The 23,858-nt window shown below is 38.4% G+C and overlaps 1 protein-coding gene across 1 annotated transcript; it reads right to left on the minus strand.

Moving 5' to 3' along the window:
* Positions 1-273: 273 nt before the first annotated feature.
* On the minus strand, positions 274-7,722 carry tmem98 (transmembrane protein 98). Its single transcript, XM_016267448.1, has 7 exons — positions 7,593-7,722; positions 2,201-2,404; positions 1,949-2,080; positions 1,809-1,842; positions 1,086-1,201; positions 950-1,009; positions 274-862 (listed from the first exon to the last, which is right to left on the minus strand). Exons 2-7 carry the CDS (start codon positions 2,329-2,331, stop codon positions 673-675), a joined length of 663 nt encoding a protein of 220 aa, XP_016122934.1. The 5' UTR covers positions 2,332-2,404; positions 7,593-7,722; the 3' UTR covers positions 274-672.
* Positions 7,723-23,858: the final 16,136 nt, after the last annotated feature.

Below are 23,858 nucleotides of genomic sequence, written 5' to 3' on the forward strand. Positions count from 1 at the left end.
ATAATGTATGAAAAATTGTATTTTATTAAAACAATGCACTATGTAGCCTCAAATATAAGAGACAAAGTAGAAAATATAGACCTTATTTGGTTTATACACTATTTAGCGAAACCAATTTTTTCCCCGTTCGATTGTCTCTTTTTGGCATTTGTATCTACATATAAATCCAGCATGAGAAAATATCAGACAGTATGATCACAGACTAAATATTGAACTGGGGTGCGTTTCCCAAAAGCATCGTAAGCTAACTATGGTAGTTAGTTCCATTGAAATCAATTGGTATGACGGAACTTGCGACCATAGTTGCTTTTGGGAAACGCACCCCAGTTTAGCTAACACACTTAGCAATACCAATTAGAATTTTTGGACTTGGTTTATACATTCTTCTTTTTGATTGTCTCAGACATTTTTGGCTCTAGCATCTACATATAAATCCATCATGAGGAAACATCAGACAGTATGACTAGTGATTAAACAGAGTGTAACAGAGATTAAAATGAGATACAGTGAAAGAGTGAGTTTGAAAGTACGGCTAAGCTAAGATGCCTTTCTCTGTCATATCATGGATGTGCTGAGGTATTGTCCACTAAATATCACATTCTTTACAGGTACATTCATGCAAATGTTCTTGAATAATGTGTGTACTCTACATACAGTATGTTTCTAAGTGACTCAGATCGACTGCTCTCTCTCTGGCAAACTTCTCTCTGGTTCAGATGCTAAAGCCGCCTCTCTCAACACGACCATGTGATCCTCGGCCGCATGCAGTGATTGGTCGATCCAGTCCAGGCTGCCAGACATGTGACAGGCGTTTCGTGTCACCAGTACCAAGTGACTGACCGACAATAGTAATGCTGTGGCCCTGGTCCAAAAAACAAGTTGGTAAAGTCAATGCACTTCCTTGCTGAAACGTAAACATGCAATAGTCCCTGCCAGCATAAGAAGTTACCTGGCGTCCAGAAGAATGGGGTCCAGTGGAGGGTACATAGATCGAACCACGTCATCCACCCTGTGATGGCACAAAGCAGCTCAGCGTCAGTACCCACACTCTCAGATGTGTCGTATCAACTTCTCAAACTGTTTACCTCGGGCTGATGCGTTTGGCCACGGTGATGATGTCACTGAGGCTGGTAGGTGCTTTGACCTTTGCTCCAGAGCCCATTGTCATCGCAACAAGCTTTTCAGTGAGAGTGTGGCATATCTGTACAGGACCAGGACAATCATCTCATTAAACCAAAGCAAAAATGCTGTGTGCTGTTATACTTAAACGACTGTTCAAAAGTGTGTGGTCTGTAAGAGTAAGAAAAGAGTTTAAACTTTCATTCAGCAATGATGCATTAAACTGATTAAAAGTGAGAGTAAAGATATCTATAATGTTTCCAAAAAAATGTATTTCAAAGAAATTCTGTTCTTTTGAACTTTCTGTTTATCAAAGAATCCTGAAGAAAAACGTACCACCATTTCCAAAAAATAATAAGCAGCACAACATTTTTAACAATTTAATGCTGAAAATTCAGCTTTGAAATCACAGGAATAAATTACATTTTAAAATATATTCAAATAGAAAACAGATAGTGAATTACAATAATTTCACAGTATTATATATTTTTTACTACATTTTTGATTAAATAAATGCAGCCTTAGTGAGCATAAGAGATTTCTTTCAAAAACATTAAAATAATCTTACTGATCCTAAACTTTTGAACAGTAGTGTAATTATTATGCATGTCTCTAAATATTATTATATTATATTATATTATATTATGTATTTGGTCTTGAAAATGCTAAACTTGTGCACAAAAGTCTACCTTCAGAATCGCAATGCAGTGAGACACAAGACCACTGAGGGAAAGAGCGAGATATCAGATATCAATAAAATGTCAAACCTAGAATATTATTATTAATAAAATACTATGGTTGTGAGGATGAACGAGGTGAGAAGGCATACGAGGCATCTTCGATCCAGTCTTCGTTCTCCAGCATGGCCTCAATGTGAGGATTAGTGATGACAACATCATCCAGCTCCAGCTCTGACGGTTCACTCTGAGTCTCCATCGCTCCGATCAGATCCACTGTAGGTCTGAAATACAGAGAAAAACAGGAGGTACAGAAAGAATGAAATGTTGGAATGCAAAATGGTGATCCCCGTTTAATCCTCAGTGTGGGAATGAGGTCATGACTTATACACTCAAGTATATACTTGGAATCAAACTGGTGCAGGAAGTCCGGAGGGTGGCAGTAACGATGACGGCACACAACCACCAGCGCCAGAAATGATGCCAAGAAGATGGTGGCGAGTAAACCTATGGCCACGATCACCACCGTCTCCATAGTTACAGATGAAGAACGACGAGGAGGATTGTCAGAAAGTTGCTTGGCTGGAGTTTGCAAAAGCTAGACGATTCTGAGGAAATAAAGATGAAACTTCCATGTTATATCAATATCAATTACCTTTATAAATGGACTAACCTATCTATCTATCTTATTAGTAATATATGTGAAACACTATCTTCTATCACTTGTATTTTTCCATTTTGTCTAGTTGCACCAAAGCAATTTAAGCCTTGTACAGGCTTAGTTTTATGTTTGCCCAAAATAGCAAAGAAAAAGGAGCATAATTACATTTCAGTATTATTGTGACATTTTCAGTAAATAATGACTTGTTGAAAACATTTCCTCCAATTTGCTCTCCTTATGCTTCACTAAATACAGAGATAACAGCTTGATTTATATGCTTATCTTGATCATTTCACTCTTATCTAGACTATTTTTGAACATGTAAAGCTTCATTCAGACTGTCCTTTCATCCGTTCTTTCTAGGGCCTCTTTGATACTTATAGCAGTCTAAGAGCCAAAATGTTGTTTTTATGAGTATAAAAAAAGAAAAGAATGTAGGAGTGTTTTATGTACCTGTGTATGTAATTGTGTGTTTGTAAGGGTAACACCCATCAGAACTTTGATCAGTCGGTCATTAACCTGCTCACAGTATATATATGTGACACCATGTGTTTGCTATGTATCACTGTCATTATTGCTGTACTGTATGTGTATGGTGTGTTTGCTTTGCCCTTCAAGTCAAAACCAGAGGACTGACTAATTCAATTTGAGCATGAAAAGCCTTGAGTATCATGAAGTTATAGCTTTGATTTCCACCACAGTCTTTCATGTAAATTTAACGACTACATCAATGAAAACATTATTTTTCATTAATCCCAACAATATTTTGTCTGTTTAGTGACTGAATGCTTATTGAACATGCACAGCTGTTACGACATATGAGAAGTAGTATTTCGATGAGATGATTATGCGAAATTGTGTTTTGGAATGCTGTAATTCCCTAATCGGATTAATTTGAACTCCCCTGGTCGTATCATACTGTGCACTCCCCATAGGCACTAATTCAAATTCACCCTGGCATTCAGAGACACTGATTAACCTACGGATTTGACAAACACAATGCATTTTGGGGACACTAAAACAGTTATGTTATCACAAATTTTACACAATGTAAGAGAAAAAAACTAAGCCTTTGCATTTTGACACATTGGCTTGATACAGAAACTAGTCTTTAGTTATTGATAGCAATTGTGCAGCCAATCAGATTAAATATAAAGACATATCATTATGTTAAATTAAACCTTTTAACCACCAGGCAATAACAGCACTGAGAAGTGAGCCTAAAATGATCTATAAACCTGAAATACTCCGTTGCAACAAAGCCCAAATCATCTGCTGTTTGACTGTCAATCAATCAATCAATCAATCAATAAACTGCTGTATGCGTAGGGTGTGGTTGCCTTGCCATTTTAGTTAAATCAGAGCAAGACTGAATATTTCATTTTGAACTTTCAGCATTAAAAGCATCAGTTTCTAAAATTAAAAGATATAGGCATATATAAATGTAGATGTTTTTTGAGCCAATATACATTAGTGTGAGCACAATCTGTTGTTTTATTATATCAATGATGGATGTTATGGTGATTGAACGCGTCACCATTTTTCTCAGTAAATATATTTCTATAGGTGCTGTTGACTTGAAATTTTCACTAGATGTCGGTAACAATCCAAGTAATCCACACATACAAAGAAAACAAAATGAATAAGTTCAGAAATTAAGTTATGTGTAATAAAATGGAATGACTCCGGGAAAAAGTATTGAACACATGAAGAAAGGGAGGTGCAAAAAGGCACGGAAAGCCAAGACACCAGCTGAAATCTATCAGTGACTAAAAAGCAATCCTGCCCCTTGTCAGTGGAAATTAATATTAGCTGGTTCAGTCCCAACATTTACAGTACCAGGATGATGAAGATGAAACATGGGTGGACAATGATCCCAAACACACAGCCAAGGAAACTCTCAATTGCTTTCAGAAAAAGAAAATAAAGCTGCTAGAATGTCCCAGCCAATCACCTGACTTGAATCCAATAGAAAATAAGAACCAAAGATCAGAGTTCATAGAAGAGGCCCACAGAACCTTCAAGATTTGAAGACTCTGTGGAAAAATGGGCCAAAATCACACCTGAGCAATACATGCGACTAGTTTCTCCATACAGGGGGTGTCTTGAAGCTGTCATTACCAACAAAGACTTTTATACAATGTATTAAATACATTTCAGTGGTTCAATACTTTTTCCCTGTGTCATTTGAAAATTTCATGTCAGCAACACCTTTAGAAATATATTTACTGGGAAAAATGGTGACGTGTTCAATACTTATTTTACCCGCTGTATATACATACATACATAGTGGTGTGCAAAAATGTGAGATGTGAAATGTGAAAAAAGATGGTTCTTTACATGCAGTAATTGTTTTATTTAGAACCATAGCATTCTGAAGAAACTTTCATGCTGAAATGGTTCTTTGTGTTAGAGTTTAGGGTTCTTTATTCCCGCCCTTTTGCTTTTTCAAATTCGTAACTGACAAAGCACCTCATTACTGATTTTCTGGAGTTCAGTGATCCAACTACAGACTGTCAACACACTCTCAACAGGTAAATAATTTCTTTCTACGGAAAGCCAAGACACCAGCTGAAATCTATCAGTGACTAAAAAGCAATCCTGCCCCTTGTCAGTGGAAATTAATATTAGCTGGTTCAGTCCCAACATTTACAGTACCAGGATGATGAAGATGAAACATGGGTGGACAATGATCCCAAACACACAGCCAAGGAAACTCTCAATTGCTTTCAGAAAAAGAAAATAAAGCTGCTAGAATGTCCCAGCCAATCACCTGACTTGAATCCAATAGAAAATAAGAACCAAAGATCAGAGTTCATAGAAGAGGCCCACAGAACCTTCAAGATTTGAAGACTCTGTGGAAAAATGGGCCAAAATCACACCTGAGCAATACATGCGACTAGTTTCTCCATACAGGGGGTGTCTTGAAGCTGTCATTACCAACAAAGACTTTTATACAATGTATTAAATACATTTCAGTGGTTCAATACTTTTTCCCTGTGTCATTTGAAAATTTCATGTCAGCAACACCTTTAGAAATATATTTACTGGGAAAAATGGTGACGTGTTCAATACTTATTTTACCCGCTGTATATACATACATACATAGTGGTGTGCAAAAATGTGAGATGTGAAATGTGAAAAAAGATGGTTCTTTACATGCAGTAATTGTTTTATTTAGAACCATAGCATTCTGAAGAAACTTTCATGCTGAAATGGTTCTTTGTGTTAGAGTTTAGGGTTCTTTATTCCCGCCCTTTTGCTTTTTCAAATTCGTAACTGACAAAGCACCTCATTACTGATTTTCTGGAGTTCAGTGATCCAACTACAGACTGTCAACACACTCTCAACAGGTAAATAATTTCTTTCTTAAAATGTCTATAAATTATAACTTTCAAATGCTAATTGGTTTCCTATGTCTTTTCTCTTTTTAGTTTAAGAGAATGTGCAAATGTGACCAGCTCTGTTCAGTTAAGGATACTCTCCTCTTCTTCACTAAGTAACAAAAATATAGAATTTTTAGTCCATTTTGTTAAGATCTTTTTTATTGCTAGGGTTTAAGGTTTCCCTTGACTTTATATTACTTGTTCCTTTTAACATTGTGAAGTGCTCACATACTACTTTTGGCCTTCATAAACAACTGTTTTCACAAACAAATGAAAGGAGACAAACTGTATATCTAAACTCAATTGTGCTACTCAGATGCTGTCACATCCTACAACCTCATCGTCTGCAGAGAGAAACTGCCATTCAATCCCACCAAAATACAGATAATGATTAACTTAGAGGTATCACAGAGGATTGTGAAGATATTTCACTGGAGCTTGGTCTTCAATACACTATTTTATGTTCTATTTTATTTTATTTCTTTAAGGATTCATTTATGTTCAATGTCCATTGTCATTTATTAATGTATTCTGCTAATAACTGTTGTTAGAACACTCAGATTTTTGCTACAATTTCACGTCATTAAAAAACGTACCTAATTGACACGTTGTTGTTGGTTTTATGTAAAACCCTAATAGACACTTCAAGATATTATAAGACCAGGCAGATTGAGGGGTAAAAAACAATATTAATAAATAATATATACAAATAATACTAATATTAATGATATTAACATACTAATATTAATGAAAAACTATCATTAAAAAGGTTATTTATAACACCAATAAGGTCCTGTAAAGCATTTTCAAAGCATGGTTCTATATGGAACCCTATAAAAAAGGTTCTATTTAGCACTAAAAAGGGTTCTGCTATTGTTGCAAGCCGAAGAACCCTTTTCTGGTACTGTTTAGAACCATTTAATCCTGTGGTAAACAAAACGTTTCAGGATTTTAAAATGTTATGTTATAGAAAATTATTAATTCAGATTTTAGATCACTAAAAAGTAAGCGAATCTGAATTCTTTGCACAAACAATCGTATTATATAGTTGAATATTTTTTTTTAAATCATTCAAATTTGTATTGAGTTATATCATTTTCTCAAATTATGGGTGATGATGAAGTTTGCACTCACATTTTGTTGACATTATACTTTCTAATTGAACTTGCACCAAATTAGAAAAGCAGGTGAAATAGAAGCATTTTGTAATTTCAGAATTGTGGACCCCAATGTGATCTGTTCTGAATTATATGTTAAAGATTTCTTAGTTGAAGTTTTAAAGGTAAAGTGTTACTAAAGCATTGCCAAGACACAGAATGGTGTGAGCTGCAATTCTCAGTTATTAGCCTAAACACATTACTATCCTTTATTTTACTCCAGAAAGTCTAAAGGATTTGATGTTTATGGCATAAAGGATGCAGCAACACATGAATAACGACTTTGGGACTATATTCACAGTGTAATACTGGAGCTACACTGAAACAAAGAAAGCATTATTCCAAATAAATCCGTGTGGTCTTACAGACCGAACATAAGGTTTAGCTGAATTTTCATTCCATTAAATTCAAACAAAAGAAAACGGTCAGGCCATTTATATGAATCTTCTGTCACTGTTTGAAAAGACTTTTGACTCACCTCTCATTTTTGATGCAACACCAATAATTTTTTGATGTATGATCACTTTAAGTATGCATATCATTGGTCAGTTAAAACATCATTGGCAATTATAGTTGTAGTTTACGATCTTACCTATAGATCCTTTCCATTGTATGGCGTTTGTCCCACGAAACAAAGCGCGTTTAGGGTGGACAGGCGGAGACGGCACGGAGATCTCCAGCGCGGGAGCGCGCCGTGAACTTCGCTCCTGCCAGACGCGCGCTCTCACATCCACAGACTTCAGGGATCAGCGATCATCTCCTAACCTCCAGAAGTCATTCACCAGCCTTGTGCTGCGAAGCCCATGCGGTTTCTTCGATATTGCGCAGCGGTTTAGCAAGTTCGCAAGAAGGTTTTTAACCCAAGAGTGTGTGAGACAGTGACAACGAAGGAATTTACTTAACAGAGCTTTTATTTAAAATGCACATTCTCGTTATTTGCTCTGTAAAAGTGCATATTAAATGTACAACAGAAGCTGTGAATTTAAACTAGTTCTTTAACGAGCAAGGTCCAAGTAAGCTGAACAGGGAGAGGAGTGTCATTTCACACGCATATAAAGGCCAATCTATATTTATATCTTTAGACAGCGCTAGAAGCTAAACTCTTTGCAACCATAAACGTTAAAGTTGGCACTTCAACATAGGTTCTATATTTTGTTTTCGTCCACTCATCAGCAAGCTGCATATTTACATGATAACCTAAAGAAATGAGCAATTGAAAATATTGTAATATTAGAAACAAACATTAAAAGTATTGCTAGGGGTATTTCTCTGGGTTCGGGCTATATTCCGAGCTCAGAGCCCTCCTTCAAGACAGCCTGCCAAATATGCTTACTATTTGCTCAATCTTATTATATGTACGTGCGAACTAGTGAATAGTTATTATGAGAAGAAATCAAGAGCGTGCAGAACTCTAAAAAAAGTTTGAGCAGTGAGTGAATTCTGAAACCTGAAGTGAATGAGCAATCATACATGTTCAATAAATCAACAGATATGTCTGTGATTGGCTACATTGCTCAATGCTACAAAAACACGTTGTAAACTGACGTTCTCTTTCATCATCTCGTGTTCGAGATCCACCTATGGGAAGGGCATCCGTGCCTGACCTCTGCAGAAGCATCCAATTGCACCAAGTCTGGCTTGACAGACAGGAGCGCGTGCCCAATGGCAGGTAAGGGACCGCCCCTTAACCGAGTGCCTAAACGCTCCTGCACGCGCTACTTTACCTCAGTTGACATTCGCTTCTCGTAACCTCTGGAATTTCTCACAGCTTGTTGGTATTTGACGTTCATTATTGTCTACAGGAGGACACATCTTGCATCAGCATCCGCCAGACGTGTCTGTCATTTTGCCAGGTTAGCTGTTTTATTCTGCAAGCTGCCCACGCTCGCATTTTATTGCTAGGCTGCTCGCCTCTTACCTCGCCTTTTTCTCACTCCATCCATTGTCCGATCTCATGGCTCTTTTGAAATCGAATCCAGCTACCCCCGTGGATAACCAGTCATGGGTCTGCCAGGCCACGTGCGGCGCCCTCATCGCAGCTAGGGATCCCCATCCCTTTTGCATGGTTTGCACGGGTCTTAAGCATGCTCAGGAAGCCATTGATTTCCCGGTGAGCTGTAGCCACTGCTTGGCGCTCCCCAAGAAGCTCCTGCGTCGGAAGCTTAGGGTGGCTGCTATGCAGAGCATCAACCTGGGATTCTCTGACTTGGATGGGGGAAAAAGGCGGCATCGACGTACTCCGGGGGCCTCCTGCGGTGCGGCCTCTCTGAGCTGGGCCGATCAATGTGACCCATCCCCTTTTGAGGATATTTTGTCTTCTGATCCTCATTTCGTTGACGGGCTGCCCGGCTCCGGGGATGAAGACAATGCGGGACTTCTCGACGGCTTGGACGAGGAGGAGTCCATCCCGTCATCCGTAGCCCCTCAGGCTCCCACCGCTCTGCCGGAGTCGGTCCTCCTTGAGTTTTATGAGCGAGCGGCCGCTCGCCTCAAAACAGAATGGCCGGCGTCTCAGAATACGTTGGACCAGGAAAGGGACATGTACGACGGAAAACTCCTCGGGCCACCACCCAGCCCTAGGAAGAAACTTCTTCCCATCCTCTCGGCATGTGCTAAGCATATGAAGCACTGCTGGGGAGATCCGCTCGATCTTAAACACGGTCTTGCAGGTCTTGAGGTGAAGGACATGGCGAATCTCGGTATGGGTGACCCCCCCCACCATCGAGCCCTCTATCACCAGACACCTCAACCCCTCTTAAGGCAGGCTGCTCGCTCCACCCAGGCCCGTTTTACCCTCCAAAATGGATCGTTTCTCCGCGTCCATTCATCAGGCCTCTTATAAAGCCTCGGCTTTGACGGTAAGAGCCCTCAAATGTCTCCTCCCTGCTTTCCGCTTACCAGGCTGAACTCCTGGTCGACATGGGACAACAACTGGAGAAAGAGGCGCCATCACCCGATCTCTGGAAGGAGATGGTCACGGTGAATGACCTTGTTCTCCGTAATGCCCGTCAGGCTGTGCAAGCATGCAGGCACTCTATGTCTCTCTCGGTGATCGGAGAGTGCACGCTGTGGCTCAATCTTTCCGGTCTCCCTGACAGCGAAAAGCGGCGCATCGCTGGAGCGTTTCCGGTTGGAAAACACTGTTCTAAATAATGCCGCGAGTGGGGCTTGAGGAAGTGACGTCGCCTGCGTCTGCGCAGTGCGACCTGATGCAGCCCCTGAAGTGAGACACAGTAAACATAAATACTGTAAAATAATAATAATAACGCGACTAAAAAAGACAAAATAACATTATAATATTTAGTTTCGTCTCGTTTTGGTCAACGAAAATGAAGAGACATTTTAGCATAGTTTTTATTTTGTAAACCACACAACCTCATTTCAGTGTGTACCGTTATATTACCATCACATGCACTGTATTTGTGTGTTTGCGTACCTCTGCATTTCCAGTAGATCAATGCCTGTACAGCCAGTAACAAAACTACTGGAAGCACTGACAGCAGAATTAAGACTGTGGAAAAACAGAATATAGACACTTTAAGAACAGAGACAAACAGACATTCAATATAAAAATACCTCTAAAAAAAATCTCTAAAGCAAAATAGGCTGCTACTTACGTTGTTTTTCTAAATTGTCTTCTGACTGTTTAGTTGTAGGTTCCTCTGTTTGTTTTATAGGTTCATTTGTTGTATGCATTGTGTGAATTTGTGGTTCTAAAATTATATAAACAATATAATTATATAAACAATAAATATTTTGTTGGTGTTTGAAAACATCTTTTTTCAAGAACAATGTAAATACTGAATATGTTCAAAGACACAACTGCAACACATCTAAGAATTACCTTGAACACGGAGTCTGATGTTGACGTGTTGTTGAGACGAGACAGAGCAGCGATATTCTCCCTGGTCCTCTGTGGTCAACTTCAATATCTGTAGAGAGAGATTTTCTGGAGAGGTTTCATTTAACAGTTTGACTCAATCTGTGTGTCTCTCACTCTGTTCATGTGGGTACATTTCTTCAGAGTTTTTGTTTAGTGGAGTAAATGTCCATGAAAGTTGTTCAGGTTTAGCCTGTAGTTCAGTACAGGAGCAGGGCAGAACCACAGACTCTCCTGAGTGTCCCGTCACCTCAGCCGCTGGTTTATTCTGATCCAGATCACCCAGAACACATTCACAGCTTTTATACTGACATTTTTATTTACTCTGCACATTTATGAAAAACAAACATCTAGTGCATTTTGAGAGATAAGTATTTCAGGCAAAATTTTTATATTTACCTTTTACCTTTAATTTTTAAGTACAAACCCAATTCCAAAAAAGTTGGGACACTGTACAAATTGTGAGGAAATAAGGAATGGAATAATTTACAAATCATCACTCATAAACTTATATTTTATTCACAGTAGAATATAGATAACATATCAGTGTCCCAACTCTTTTGGAATCGGGTTTGTAAATGCCTGTATAAGTTTGTGAAGCCTTACACCTATAGAACCCTTCATCCTTCTTTCTGAGGTCAGAAATGAACAGAGTCAGATTCGCTGGAGAACTTTCATTAAACCGCTTCAGTCTGTCCTTGTATTTGTCATCTTTAAGTACTTCAGGCCACGGATTTTCTTTAAGGTAGAGCCAGCTGAAAGTCTTGACTGTAGACTGAGGGTCAGTACAGGAGCAGGGCAGCAGGACCGATCCACCTGTGTAACCTGTTACTTCTTTATGCTTTCTATGACTTGAAACATAACATCCTGCAGACAGAGAGAGTTTCTTTCAGAACGGATCAATGTGAGTGTTAGAGATGATCATAAACATCAGGAAGAAGTAACAGCAGCGAAGATCTCTTGAGATCTTCATTTAATAATAATTCAGCATGCATAAAAGTGAAATAAAGTCATATCACATCATATCATATTCACAAGTCACATGTTCATATAACCTTTAGTTCATAATATTTAATAATGGAGCATGGGACGCAACTTGAGTTTTACTGTATGTTATGGTCAGGTTTCTGGAGGCTGTATAGCTTTATGAAATCTTCTGTTTAAATGGTAAACAATCACAATACTCAACTGAATCATCCACAGAATCACAACTATTGATAGCTGGTTCATTTCACTCTGAATTCTTTCACACTAAAATAATTTATGAATCTCGACTTACCTTCAGTAAAATGAAGCATACAGAGGAAAATACAGAAACAGTCCCTCATGTCTGATTCAAACTTCATTTGATCAGCAATTGTGAGTCTTCATTCTGTGCTTTTATTTTAAGTCCTCGGGAAATCAAAGACCTTATGTCACTTCCTGTTTTAATCGGCTCTGTGTTTCAATTTCTCTCCCTGCATTATTGACAATAGTAAAACATATATGTTATCATTCCGTTTTTTGGATTACATCAGGTTTTCTCCTGTCACTAGCTCATGATTTCATATTTAAAGTTACCACAACAAGATGCACAAGCTAACAGACTAACTCAGGTTCATTGCTTTTACTATATTTAATTTAGTCACAATAATGATTACAACACTGTGTATAAATAACCTACTTGTTAATTTTCACCTACATTCCTTAACATTTTGTGGAAAATGATTACAGAACCACTCTGCTTATGATGATCATACTCCTAAACAAACAACCAGCAGCAGACAGAGGTGTGTTGGCATTTTCTGTGGGCTTCCTCTTCACCTCAGCCACTGACTTCAAATGTCAACTAGGTTTCACAACCAACCATCACAAGAGTTATACAGTGTATTTCAAAATTTATTGTAACAATTTCCTTGTATAATTTGTGCACACAGTTGTAATCGTATATACTGTGCATTTTCACGTGTATCTTCTGCACTACTGCGCTCAAAAGAGTTTTAACTCTCAATTGTCAAGCTACAAGAAAATTTATTTGATTTGATTTGATTACCACAATAAATAATTTTGACATGTCCCACAGTTTTTAAAAGCAGCAAAACCATATTTGCAAACAGCAGATTACACAGAGCTGTGTTAAGGGCTGTTAACCACACGGGGGCAGTAGCTCTTTAAAGATAGCCATTTTGACCATGGTCAAAAATAATACAAAAACAAACTAAAGATAATTGTTACGTAAGGAAATGTTGTTGTTGGTATTAATATCCCAAAAGTATGAAAAATGATGGGAAAGTATGCACAGTACCAGATGAACAAATACCACTGAGAGAATTACATTTTACTGCTTATTCATAAAAATCTGTGATATATTACCTTTTTATTGTTTAGAACAGTAAAGTGAAAGTGGGTGAATGATGAAAGAAGCTGCAAGATAAAAACAATTGTCATTGTCTGAAGTCTTTGACATTCAGAAAGCACAAATCAAAGAAGCAAGATGAATGCTCTGAGTGACAGCTACATGGAGATTTATCATCAGTTGAAGAGCTTCCCACAGAGCTCAGGCATTTCTTCTCAGGCCTTCTTGGATTTTACAGGGTTTTGCTGAAAAGTCAACCATAATGTGTCACTTATCACATTAACAATAGGGTGCTTGAGCACACTTCCTTTTTGACACCATACTTTGTCCCGAATTTCATTTCTGATCCCATTCCAATGAACATCATAGTCATTTGATCATATTATATCTGACAGATTCTTACTGTGGCAGGAAACAGCTGTCATTTTAACACCAGTATCAAAGCAATTTAAGATCATTTGCCTTTGTATAAGAGCGACATAAATGATACAATGGAAGTTTCTTCTCTTTTTAAAATATTTTAAAGAATCTAGGCCCAACATTTTTATAAATTGCAACATGTAGTATATGATAGAGAAATAGAGAGAGTGAAAGACAAAAAGAGAGTGAAAGAAAGCACCAGAGACACAAGGCTAAAAAACATTACTCTCAAAGAGCCATATGCTTTGTTCTCTCACCATTGGTACATTCGGTTGTCTCATTATCATCCATTTTCCTAATAGTTGGCTGGGTGCCTTAGGTGTTAAGTAGTCATTTATGGCCACTTATTTGATATTAGATGTTTAAAAAGAATCACGATGACTTTGTTTACCAGTAATCAGATTTCCTGAGGTCTGTTTTTCTGGTATTTTCAGGACGTGTGTCTGGAGAGAGGCTGAATGTGTGTGTGGAGTGATTGACAGTTCTGGTTAAAGATTTCAGAGCAGGGTGATCGTGTCCAGAGCCAAGGTATGTTGTGATTACTCACCTGTGATTACAAGGAAACACACACGCACACACACACACCCACGCACGCACGCACGCACGCACACACACACACACACACACACACACACACACCTGCCTTCATGATGGTGAGCAGCGAATGTTTTATTTCCTCTAGTGTTTACTCTTGCTTACACAATTTTATTACAAAGACAAATGCAGACTTATAAGCCATTTTAAAGATGCATAATGAGAGAGAGTGGGATGTTATGGCTAAAGTTTGCTTCTATCATGCCTCTGTTCTCTCTCTATCTCTCTGTCTCTGTTTTCTGTGCTGAGTCATTAGGGCTTTCTTTACTGATGGATGTTTGCAGACAGCCCTCTTCTTCTTGTGCCATGCAAAACAAAAGAGGACGCAATCTATGCATATATGCCAAATAAACAATACATTAATTTTAATGCACTGTTTAACTATGTATTGATCATTTCTGGCCCTAAATATGTAAGCACTATAGCTTTGGACACTGAAGCTGCACTTTAAAATTTATGAATTTATTTGCATTAGATGAAAATAAGTGACATCTGATAAATGATGCTGGAGCATCCCTCAGAGCGAATTAGATTTTTTTCGTGGATGTTAACTGAATTCTCTTTTAATGACATACATATATTGTAACTATTTAGTGGAAGAGAAAAAAGCAGTAGTTTTATAATGCTTATGTAAATTTAAACATATAAAGCAAACACAAAACTTGTTTAATTGTGGCATATGTTTGCATTGATCTTTGTTCTGGTATTCTTATGCTTAATTATGCAGGTCTTCATAGATTTATTGAATTAAGGAGACATTAAAAGTCAAGTCCCTCTCATTCCCTGATTACATTGTTTCTAGTGTCTGCTCCTTTAAGTGTCTCAGATGGGGCTCACCTCCAACTAAGCTGTCTGGACTAATTGATATCACAGTTTTCTGGACTTTTTAACAAAGGTCATGAGCTGAGAAGGAGCACACGGGTTCAGGCTCAGGAAATGTCATGAATAAAAATATATCTCAATATACCAAATTAATTACTATGAAAAAAATAAATAAATAAAATTGAATTAAATAAATTTAAAAAAGGTTACAAAATGTGGCACTTAAAATGGAAGTGAATGGGAAAAATCCAGTACCGTTTTAACAATATAGCCACAAGACAATATGCATGCTAAAATTATTTTAGTGTGATAAAATCAAGGTCCCTGTGTCCCAGACCGGCCTTTTCAGCGACACAGTCGAGAACATGGCCCAGCAGTTCTCAGCTGCACAGGAGCAGACTGAGGAGGTTTGACGTTCTGCCCAGGTGGGCAGCTGCTGCCTCCAGCTGGACCTGCGTGTCTTGAACCGGGCCCTTCACCGGTTACCGTTCAAGATGTTGACACAGGAATGCATCTTTAGGTGCATCCGTCCCTGAGATTGGTTTGCAGCGATTGACCTGAAGGACGCATACTTTCATTTGCCGATCCTTCCGCACCACAGACCATTGCTGCGGTTCGTGTCCGAAGGATGAGCATATCAGTAAAAGGTCCTGGTCTACGGGCTGTCCCTGTCGCCCCGTGTCTTCACGTAAGTTGCAGAGACAGCCCTTGTTCCCCTGAGAGAACAGGGCATTTGCATTCTCAACTAGCTCGACGACTGGCTCGTACTAGCTCAGTCTCAGGATCAGTTGTGGGCACACAGGGACCTAGTGCCTTTGCAGCTCAGCCGGTTGGGCCTTCAGGTCAACTGGGAAAAGAGCAAACTCTCCTTGGATAATCTCTATTTTTTTGGTATGGAGTTGGATTTGGTCGAGCACACCTCATGCAAGGACATGGTCAGTCGGTGTTGAACTGCCTGAATATCTTCAGGGGCAGGACGGCGGTCCCACTGAAACAGTTTCAAAGGCTCCTGGGGCATATGGCAGCTGCAGTGGCAGTCACGCCGCTGGGGCTGCTTCATATGAGACTGCTTTAACACTGGCTCCATGGCCGAGTCCTGAGGTGGGCGTGGCTATGCGGCACTCACCGGGTCTGAGTCACACCGGCCTGTCTCCATCCCCAGACGGTCCAGCTGATTTGGAGTCATTTTGGAGTCGCTCAGGTAGACCTGTTTACCTCTCCAGAAACCTCTCACTGCCAGTTGTTCTACTCCCTGACCAAGGGAACACTCGGCACGGACACACTGGCACACAGCTGGCCGCGGGGCCTTCGCAAGTATGTGTTTTCCCCAGTGAGCCTTCTTGCCCAGACACTGTGCAAGATCAGGGAGGACGAGGAGCAGGTCCTGCTCGTGGCGCCTTCCTGGCCCACTCGGACTTGGTTCCCGGAACTGATACTCCTTGTGACAGCCCCTCCTTGGCAGATTCCTCTGAGGAAGATTCTACTGACTCAGAGACGGGGCACCCTGTGGCACCCGCATCCAGACCTCTGGAAACTTCATGTCTGATCCCTGGACAGGACGCAGAGGTTCTAGGTGACCTACCCCAAGAGGTAGTTGACACCATCACTTCGGCGAGAGCACTGTCTATGAGACACGGTTACGCCTTGAAGTGGAACCTGTTCATCGATCAGCGGCAGATGGATGCAATAATCGCATACCAATGTGCATTGGCTCGTTTAGTATACACTCGAAGTAGATTGGTCTCTCTAATCGAGATCCCCAATTCGTCGGTTACCGACGTGATGTCTCCGTTCCCTCCTTCAGGGTACGAGGGTTACATACGTAACCGAGACGTTTTACATGTTCACTGCATGATTGGCCAGTTTATAAGTTAAATATGCAGATTAACCATATGCTGTTTTTAAAATGCTTGAAGAAGGTCTTTGCCATTTAGTAGATTTGCAAACCAAAGCTTTTTTCTGTTTTTGCTGCAGGATAGCAAGTTTGACAGAACTAATTTAGTTCCCTTGAAGCAAAGCTTGCAAATATAAAATTTAAAGGTTGCTGGTTTTGAATGTCAAAGGGTAATAATGGTTGTGAATGGTGAAAGGTTCAAAAAAGGGCAACCGTTCCTTTAAACTCAAATGTTGAGCACTGCCGTCGTCCCTGTGTGTTGTAATGGAGAAAGATCTTTCATATGGGTGCTAATGAGGTAGAATGTAACGTAATGTAGTGATCACAGGTTTTATTTTACATCACACACACACACACACATTTGATATTGTATGTCAAAGTCGATCCGCAGGCTCTTTGCTTTAATGCAAAGTCACATTAGATTTCCGTAAGGTGTTAAATGACCTTTTGGATGAGACTCCTCTGGGTCTGTCTGACCATACCAGCCCATCTACTGCATTTCTGACTATTTAGTAGATTTAGTAGATATGTAAGTGCACATTTACAATGTGCATGACTTGTACACACACAGATAGTAATGTAAAAAACCGTAGGGGTCATTTGTCAACTAAAAAAACAAATCAAAATCTATCACTATCACTATCACATCACACACACTCACACACACACACAGACACAAACTGACGGAGCCAGTGTTTGGAATTACACTTTTGGACAAGCTTATCCCTTTGATGTAGTAAGAGAGTGCTTGCCTGTTAAAATATGATGAGATGAGCGGAGGAGAAGAATAGGGGGATTGTGTGAACAAGAAACTCTGCGTCAGAGGCTTAATCTGAACAAAAATGAGTGTAATAAAGAAACAGCATGGAGTTTCCTGGTTTCCCTCATGCTAATGAACAGTAATGACTCTTTCTGTCAATATCTACAATTATGCGACTCCCTTAGAGCAAAATAATAAACAGCTAAATCGCACACACAAATGCAATTATGAAAAAATCCAACAAGTATTTAAATTTTTGCAGGCATGAAATGACACTATATTTACTGAATCAAATGCAGTCATTGGTGATGAATGTCTTGCCAGCTAAATTCACATATAACAGTACCAGTTTTTATTTTTAGAAAGTTTAGAAGTTAAGAAGCTAAAGTTCAGCTGAATGTTAAGAAGTTAATGCATTTTAATGTGGGACAGACAATAGCCTCTTAAGATTTCTGCACTCTAAGTCTTCTGAAACCATTCAATGGCTTTGTGTGAGAAACAGACTGAAAATCATTAATATAGTATTGCTTCGATTACCCTAGCTGTTCTTATCAGCAATGATGAATGTGCATTTAAATTGTTTTGAAATCTTTTGATTTGGATCTCTGTTTTTAAGTAGTTCAATGACTGTCTAAAATTATTCTATAAGTGCTCTGGTTCTCAAGTTCAACTCACCGATTCAATTATCTAGTTGCAGCAGTTCACAGCTCAATGGAGGGAATGATTATCAGAGAATAGCAATAAACTTACATTTCAGTCTGTTCTGTACACAAATATACCATATGACTTCAGAAAACTTTACATTTTGTGTTGTTTTATGAAGCTTGATGAATTGCATGGAAAAGAGCAACCAGCACAGCCTTCAGAAGTTCTCCCTTTGTAATGATAAAGTCCTGTGTGTTGGAAACTGCATGAGGGCAAGTAAATGATGACAGAATTTTCCTTCTCATTATGTTTCATTAATGATAATGTTCATATAACCCTCGAGAGCTATTAAGTTAAACACATTTTGGTAATGGATGGGCTTGAGCATGAGCAAGTAATGCAATTTTATAAATATAGAATAGAAAAAGAGGTGGAACTGAACAGAGATATTAGAGGAATTAGTGAGAACAGTGGGGTAAACATCTACACATATATATTTGAAAGAAACTTTTTTCTGTATTCTCAAGAATGTTGACATAAGTGTTTGCATGTTTGTGTGTGATTACGTGCACTGTACTTAAAAGCCAAAACCAGATTCTCAGTGTTACTGAGCTTCAAAACAAACAGCCTTAAAGTATACTGCTCAGAAAAGCAAAGTACCATTGCATTTCCATTAGTCAAATCACAAATTTCCATTACTCAAATTTCACTCTTTGTTTGTGTGTGTGTGTGTTTTGGGAGACTGACTAAACTGAAATAAGTACAGCCTCCCTTAGATTTTAAATGCAATTACCATAAAAAGTATCTTTGATAATTAAGTTGCAGAGCTTTTATTGGTAAAAAGTGTTACACTTAAAATAAGGTTCAGTTTGTTAACATTTCATGAACTAACAAAACAATTTTTTTTACGGCATTTATAAATCTAGGTTAATGCTAATTTATACTTTTCTATTGTTCATATTTAATTCATGTCCATTCATAATACATTAGCTCATCTTATTACATGGCGCCATCACTGTCATCCATGGCAACACTGTATATCGGTCAGTTCATCTGAAATAATCTACATAATTTATACATCTTGAAATATTAAAAGTGTATCAGTGAATGTATAGAATTAAACATTAGCCAATATTTAAAAAATATGAAATTTGCCACGTATACTCATTTATACAATGCTGCATTTATTTGATCAAAAATACTAAAAGCAGCAATACTGTAAAACAGTAATACAATTTAAAATAAATGTTTTGAATGAATGATGCAAATTTAAAATATATTTCTGTTTGAATATATTTGAAAATGTAATTTATTCCTGTGATGCAAAGCTGAATTTTCAGCATGATTACTCCAGTCTTCAGTGTCACGTGGTCCTTCAGAAATCAGTTTAATATGATCATTTGCTGTTTTTCAGTATTATTTGATGAATATAAAAAATAAAAATAGACCAGCATTTATTTGAAATAGAAATCTTTTGTAACATTATACATGTCTTTACTGTCACTTTTAATCAATTTAATGCATCACTGCTTAATAAAAATACAAATTTCTTTAAAAAAATCTTACTGACCAAAAAGTGTTTGTCTAAAATGCTGTGTCAGAAACACCCATTCACATGTCTACGCTTGGCCATCTTAATCAAGTCCACGTTTCTCAGGTCATTTTCTTCAAACTGAAACTTCTGTCCTCATCTACTCACACTCATGTCATGAGAAAAAAGTTATGATGTAATGAATTGGACCTAGGTCATTTTAAAGAAAAACCATACCATTAGACCAACACATCTTAATAAAGTACCGTTAGACCAACACATCATAGTGATATCATTATAGTGAACTAAATTAAAAAGTAATCAAAAGGTTGTTTTTAAGTTGTTCAAATGTATTTATGCATTAGTTGGTCATGTCTGTTACAGTCACTGGTGCCTCCACAAAATATAAATAAATGCACAAGGCTGCACTTTTCTCCCTGATCTCATACACTTTCTCCTATACTTTTACTTCTTCACTGGTCCAGCAGGTTGCTTAGGAACTCTATCAGATTAATGTCCTGCCTTATCGAGTCACCCTCCCAATTTCCTGTAGTCGTGTCCCTCCCTCTGGCTTACGGTCCCCTGGAGCCAGAAATGGTGTGAAGATGAAGAAAAGAAGGAGCGGAGGGGATGAGGGCAAGAGTGTAAGAAAGAGGCGTGAAGCCAATGAGACAGATGGAAAAATGAAGAAAAAAGCATAAAATGAGAGGAGTGGGTCAGAGAGATGGTTGTAATATTTATGTAAAGATGTGTCTCTTTATTTTAGGCTAAAATCAGTGAGTTATTATCTTTTATATCCATTACTTGGGATATTTTGTTGCAAAAAAGAAAAAAGTATAGCAACAGATCACTTACAACCACACTCTTAAAAATAAAGGTGCTTCATAAGGTGATGCTATAGAAGAACCATTTTTGGTTCCACAAAGAACCATTCAGTCAAAGGTTCTTTAAAGAACCATCAATTTCTTACCTTTTTATAATCTGAAGAACCTTCTTTCGCCACAAAGAACCTTTTCTGAAACAGACAGGTTCTTCAGATGTTAAAGGTTCTTTATGGAACCATTTAGACAAAAAGGTTCTTCTATGGCAGTGGTTCCCAATCCTGGTCCTGGAGAACCCCCAACACTGCACGGTTTTGGTGTCTCTCTTATCTGACACACACATTTGAGGTCTTGGAGTCTTCACTAATGAGCTGATGAGTTGAATCAGGTGTGTTTGAATAGGGAGACTAGATCTAAAATGTGCAGTGTTGGGGGTTCTCCAGGACCAGGATTGGGAACCACTGTTCTATGGCATCGTGAAGCACCTTTATTTTTAAGAGTGCAGGGATGTATTATGGCATGAAGATTGCAGTTTATTGACAGTGATAAATTGGTAAGACATAGAATTTGGATTGATTGAACACATCTCTTGAGGCATGGGGTCATAATGTCTCTTTGATGATTGACAGGGTCATGACGCAAGCACTCAAGGCCAAATCACAGGACGCCCTCTTTGCTTAAAGGGATATGATGGCCCCATTTTTTCTTTTAGTCAGAGAAGACCATGACACCTAAATGTTGGACTTATAGGAAGAGACATTTCCCATTGACTCAGTTTTGACATCCAGTCAGAAGATGGTGATTCATATATGTTCCTGATCACTGGACCGGAAGAGATCATGTGCTTTACTTCAGTTTTTATTTTCACTCCTCTTCAAGACCAGAAGGAAGTCAGTCACTGAATGCAGCAGCATCTGAATCAGACTCATTTCATGGCATAACATCCTATTAGTTTTACACATTATGCAGAATGTGCCATATCAGAGTAAGAGTTAATATTGAGTTGATATTCATTTGTTTGTTTTTGACTCACATTAATGCTGGGAATTATGAAAACAAGTGAAATGTAAATTTGGATAAAATACCGTTTGTGCTGTGATATCTATCTATCTACAGTATCTATCTATCTATCTATCTATCTATCTATCTATCTATCTATCTATCATTTATTTAGATACATATATAAAATATTTTAACTATATAATATATACAAAACAACGTTTTTGCAGTTACTATTTAATAATAGAATATAATATTAATTTCCAGTTTACTAGATGTGTAACATGATATTATTCTGTAGTATGAAAATAATGTTTTTCACCAATTTTGCAAGATAAAAGCAAGCACAGCCAATTTAGTATCTTTACTATATGAAATTGTCTGAACAAGCTATAAATATAAATATAAAATATGAATGAAAATATAATAAAATACAACAAAAACAATAATAATAATTTGTTATGTGAAAATACACTGTATTTAATATGGACACTCTATTATAAAATGCACTGTAGTATAAAATGAGTCCAAACATTTGGTATAGACATCACGTTTCCATCACAGATTTATATATTTTTATATAAAAAATTCACATTTAATATTAACAATATTTTATAATGGCAAATACTTTATATATAAGAGTTTTCTTTCCATATAAATTTAAAAAGTCCATACTTATCCATAGCTGACATGTATTTAATATTCTATATATATTTTATATAATATATGTGGCCAGAGGTATAAATACAGCATGTTTCCAATGTGTGTTGAAACTGTGTATGGCCCCTTTAAGAGATCGCCGATCTCTGCTTGCGAGATTTCCTGTTCGCATGTGCGTGACCAGAACAGCCATTTTGATATAATCCGATGATTTGAGATTGTGTGTGGACTACAGGTGATTAAATGCAAAGACAAAGCGAGATGCTTTCCCCTTACCTCGCATCGACGAGAGTTTCGATGCGTTGCAAGGTGCAAAATTCTTTTCAACCATTGATTTGGCTAGCGGATACCATCAGACCAACCAAAAACTGCGTTTACCACCCCGTTTGGGATATTCGAATACTCCCGTATGCCCTTTGGGGTCTGTAACGGACCGTCCACATTCCAACGCCTCATGCAGTCTGTAATGGGGGATTTGATATTTCAAACTATGCTGGTCTATTTGGATGATATCCTTGTTTATTCGTCTGTATTCCAGGAACATCTCGAGAGGCTGGAAGTGGTTTTGGGTAGGTTAAGGGAGGCTGGACTCAAAGTTAAACCTGATAAACCTGATAAGATTGTTTTCTCTCAAGAACAGGTGAAGTTCTTAGGTCATCAGATCTCTGCTCAAGGGATTGGAACTGATCCAGGAAAGGTAGAGGCTGTGAGAAAATGGAAGACACCAAGTACAGTGAAAGAACTAAGGTCCTTTCTAGGGTTCTGTAGCTACTACAGGAAATTTATTGAAGGGTTTTCTAAAATTGCAGGTCCTCTTCATGACCTGGTGAACTTTTGTCTGAGACAACAGGGTATGGTTAAGAGACCTGAGTTTTGTTCACTTTGGACAGGGGAGTGTTGTACAGCCTTCGAACTGTTAAAGGAAAAGCTTACTTCGGCTCCAGTCTTGGGTTTTGCAGACTTCTCTCTTGAACAGTCTGTGAATAGAGGGCAAGATTGGTTAATAATCCACCAAAGCCGACTCCGAGAAGCTCATGAAAAGGCGAGAGCATTTGCAGAGCAGAAAGTGGCCGAGAGATTGGCTCCACTTAATGACAAGGTTTACTGTCCATCTGTTGGTGTTGGGCAGACTGTGTATTTGCGTCACCGTCATGTAGGTAGACACAAGATACAGGATTCCTGGGCTCCAGTTGTGTACCGGGTAGTAGAGGTACAAGGTACCACATATACGGTTGAGCCTGTAGAGGGAGGTCCTCAAAAGCGGGTCCACAGAGTTGACTTGCGACCGTGTGAGAGACCTGTGGTTGAAACAGCAGAGGCAGTACGTAGAGTGACAGCTCCAGTAGCTAAGCTTCCCTCTGATTCAGTGGAAGCTGAACCTGTTGATCCAGAGTGTGTAATATTGGAAGAGGTTACTTTGCCTCACATGGCAGAGACGAGAGATGTGGAAATGGACGTCTCTAGGTCAGCAGAGGAACCGTTAGCAGTGGAAACGCT

This window comes from Sinocyclocheilus grahami, unplaced genomic scaffold, assembly GCF_001515645.1.
Source record: "Sinocyclocheilus grahami isolate Dianchi unplaced genomic scaffold, SAMN03320097.WGS_v1.1 scaffold37.1, whole genome shotgun sequence".
Lineage (NCBI taxonomy): Eukaryota > Metazoa > Chordata > Actinopteri > Cypriniformes > Cyprinidae > Sinocyclocheilus > Sinocyclocheilus grahami.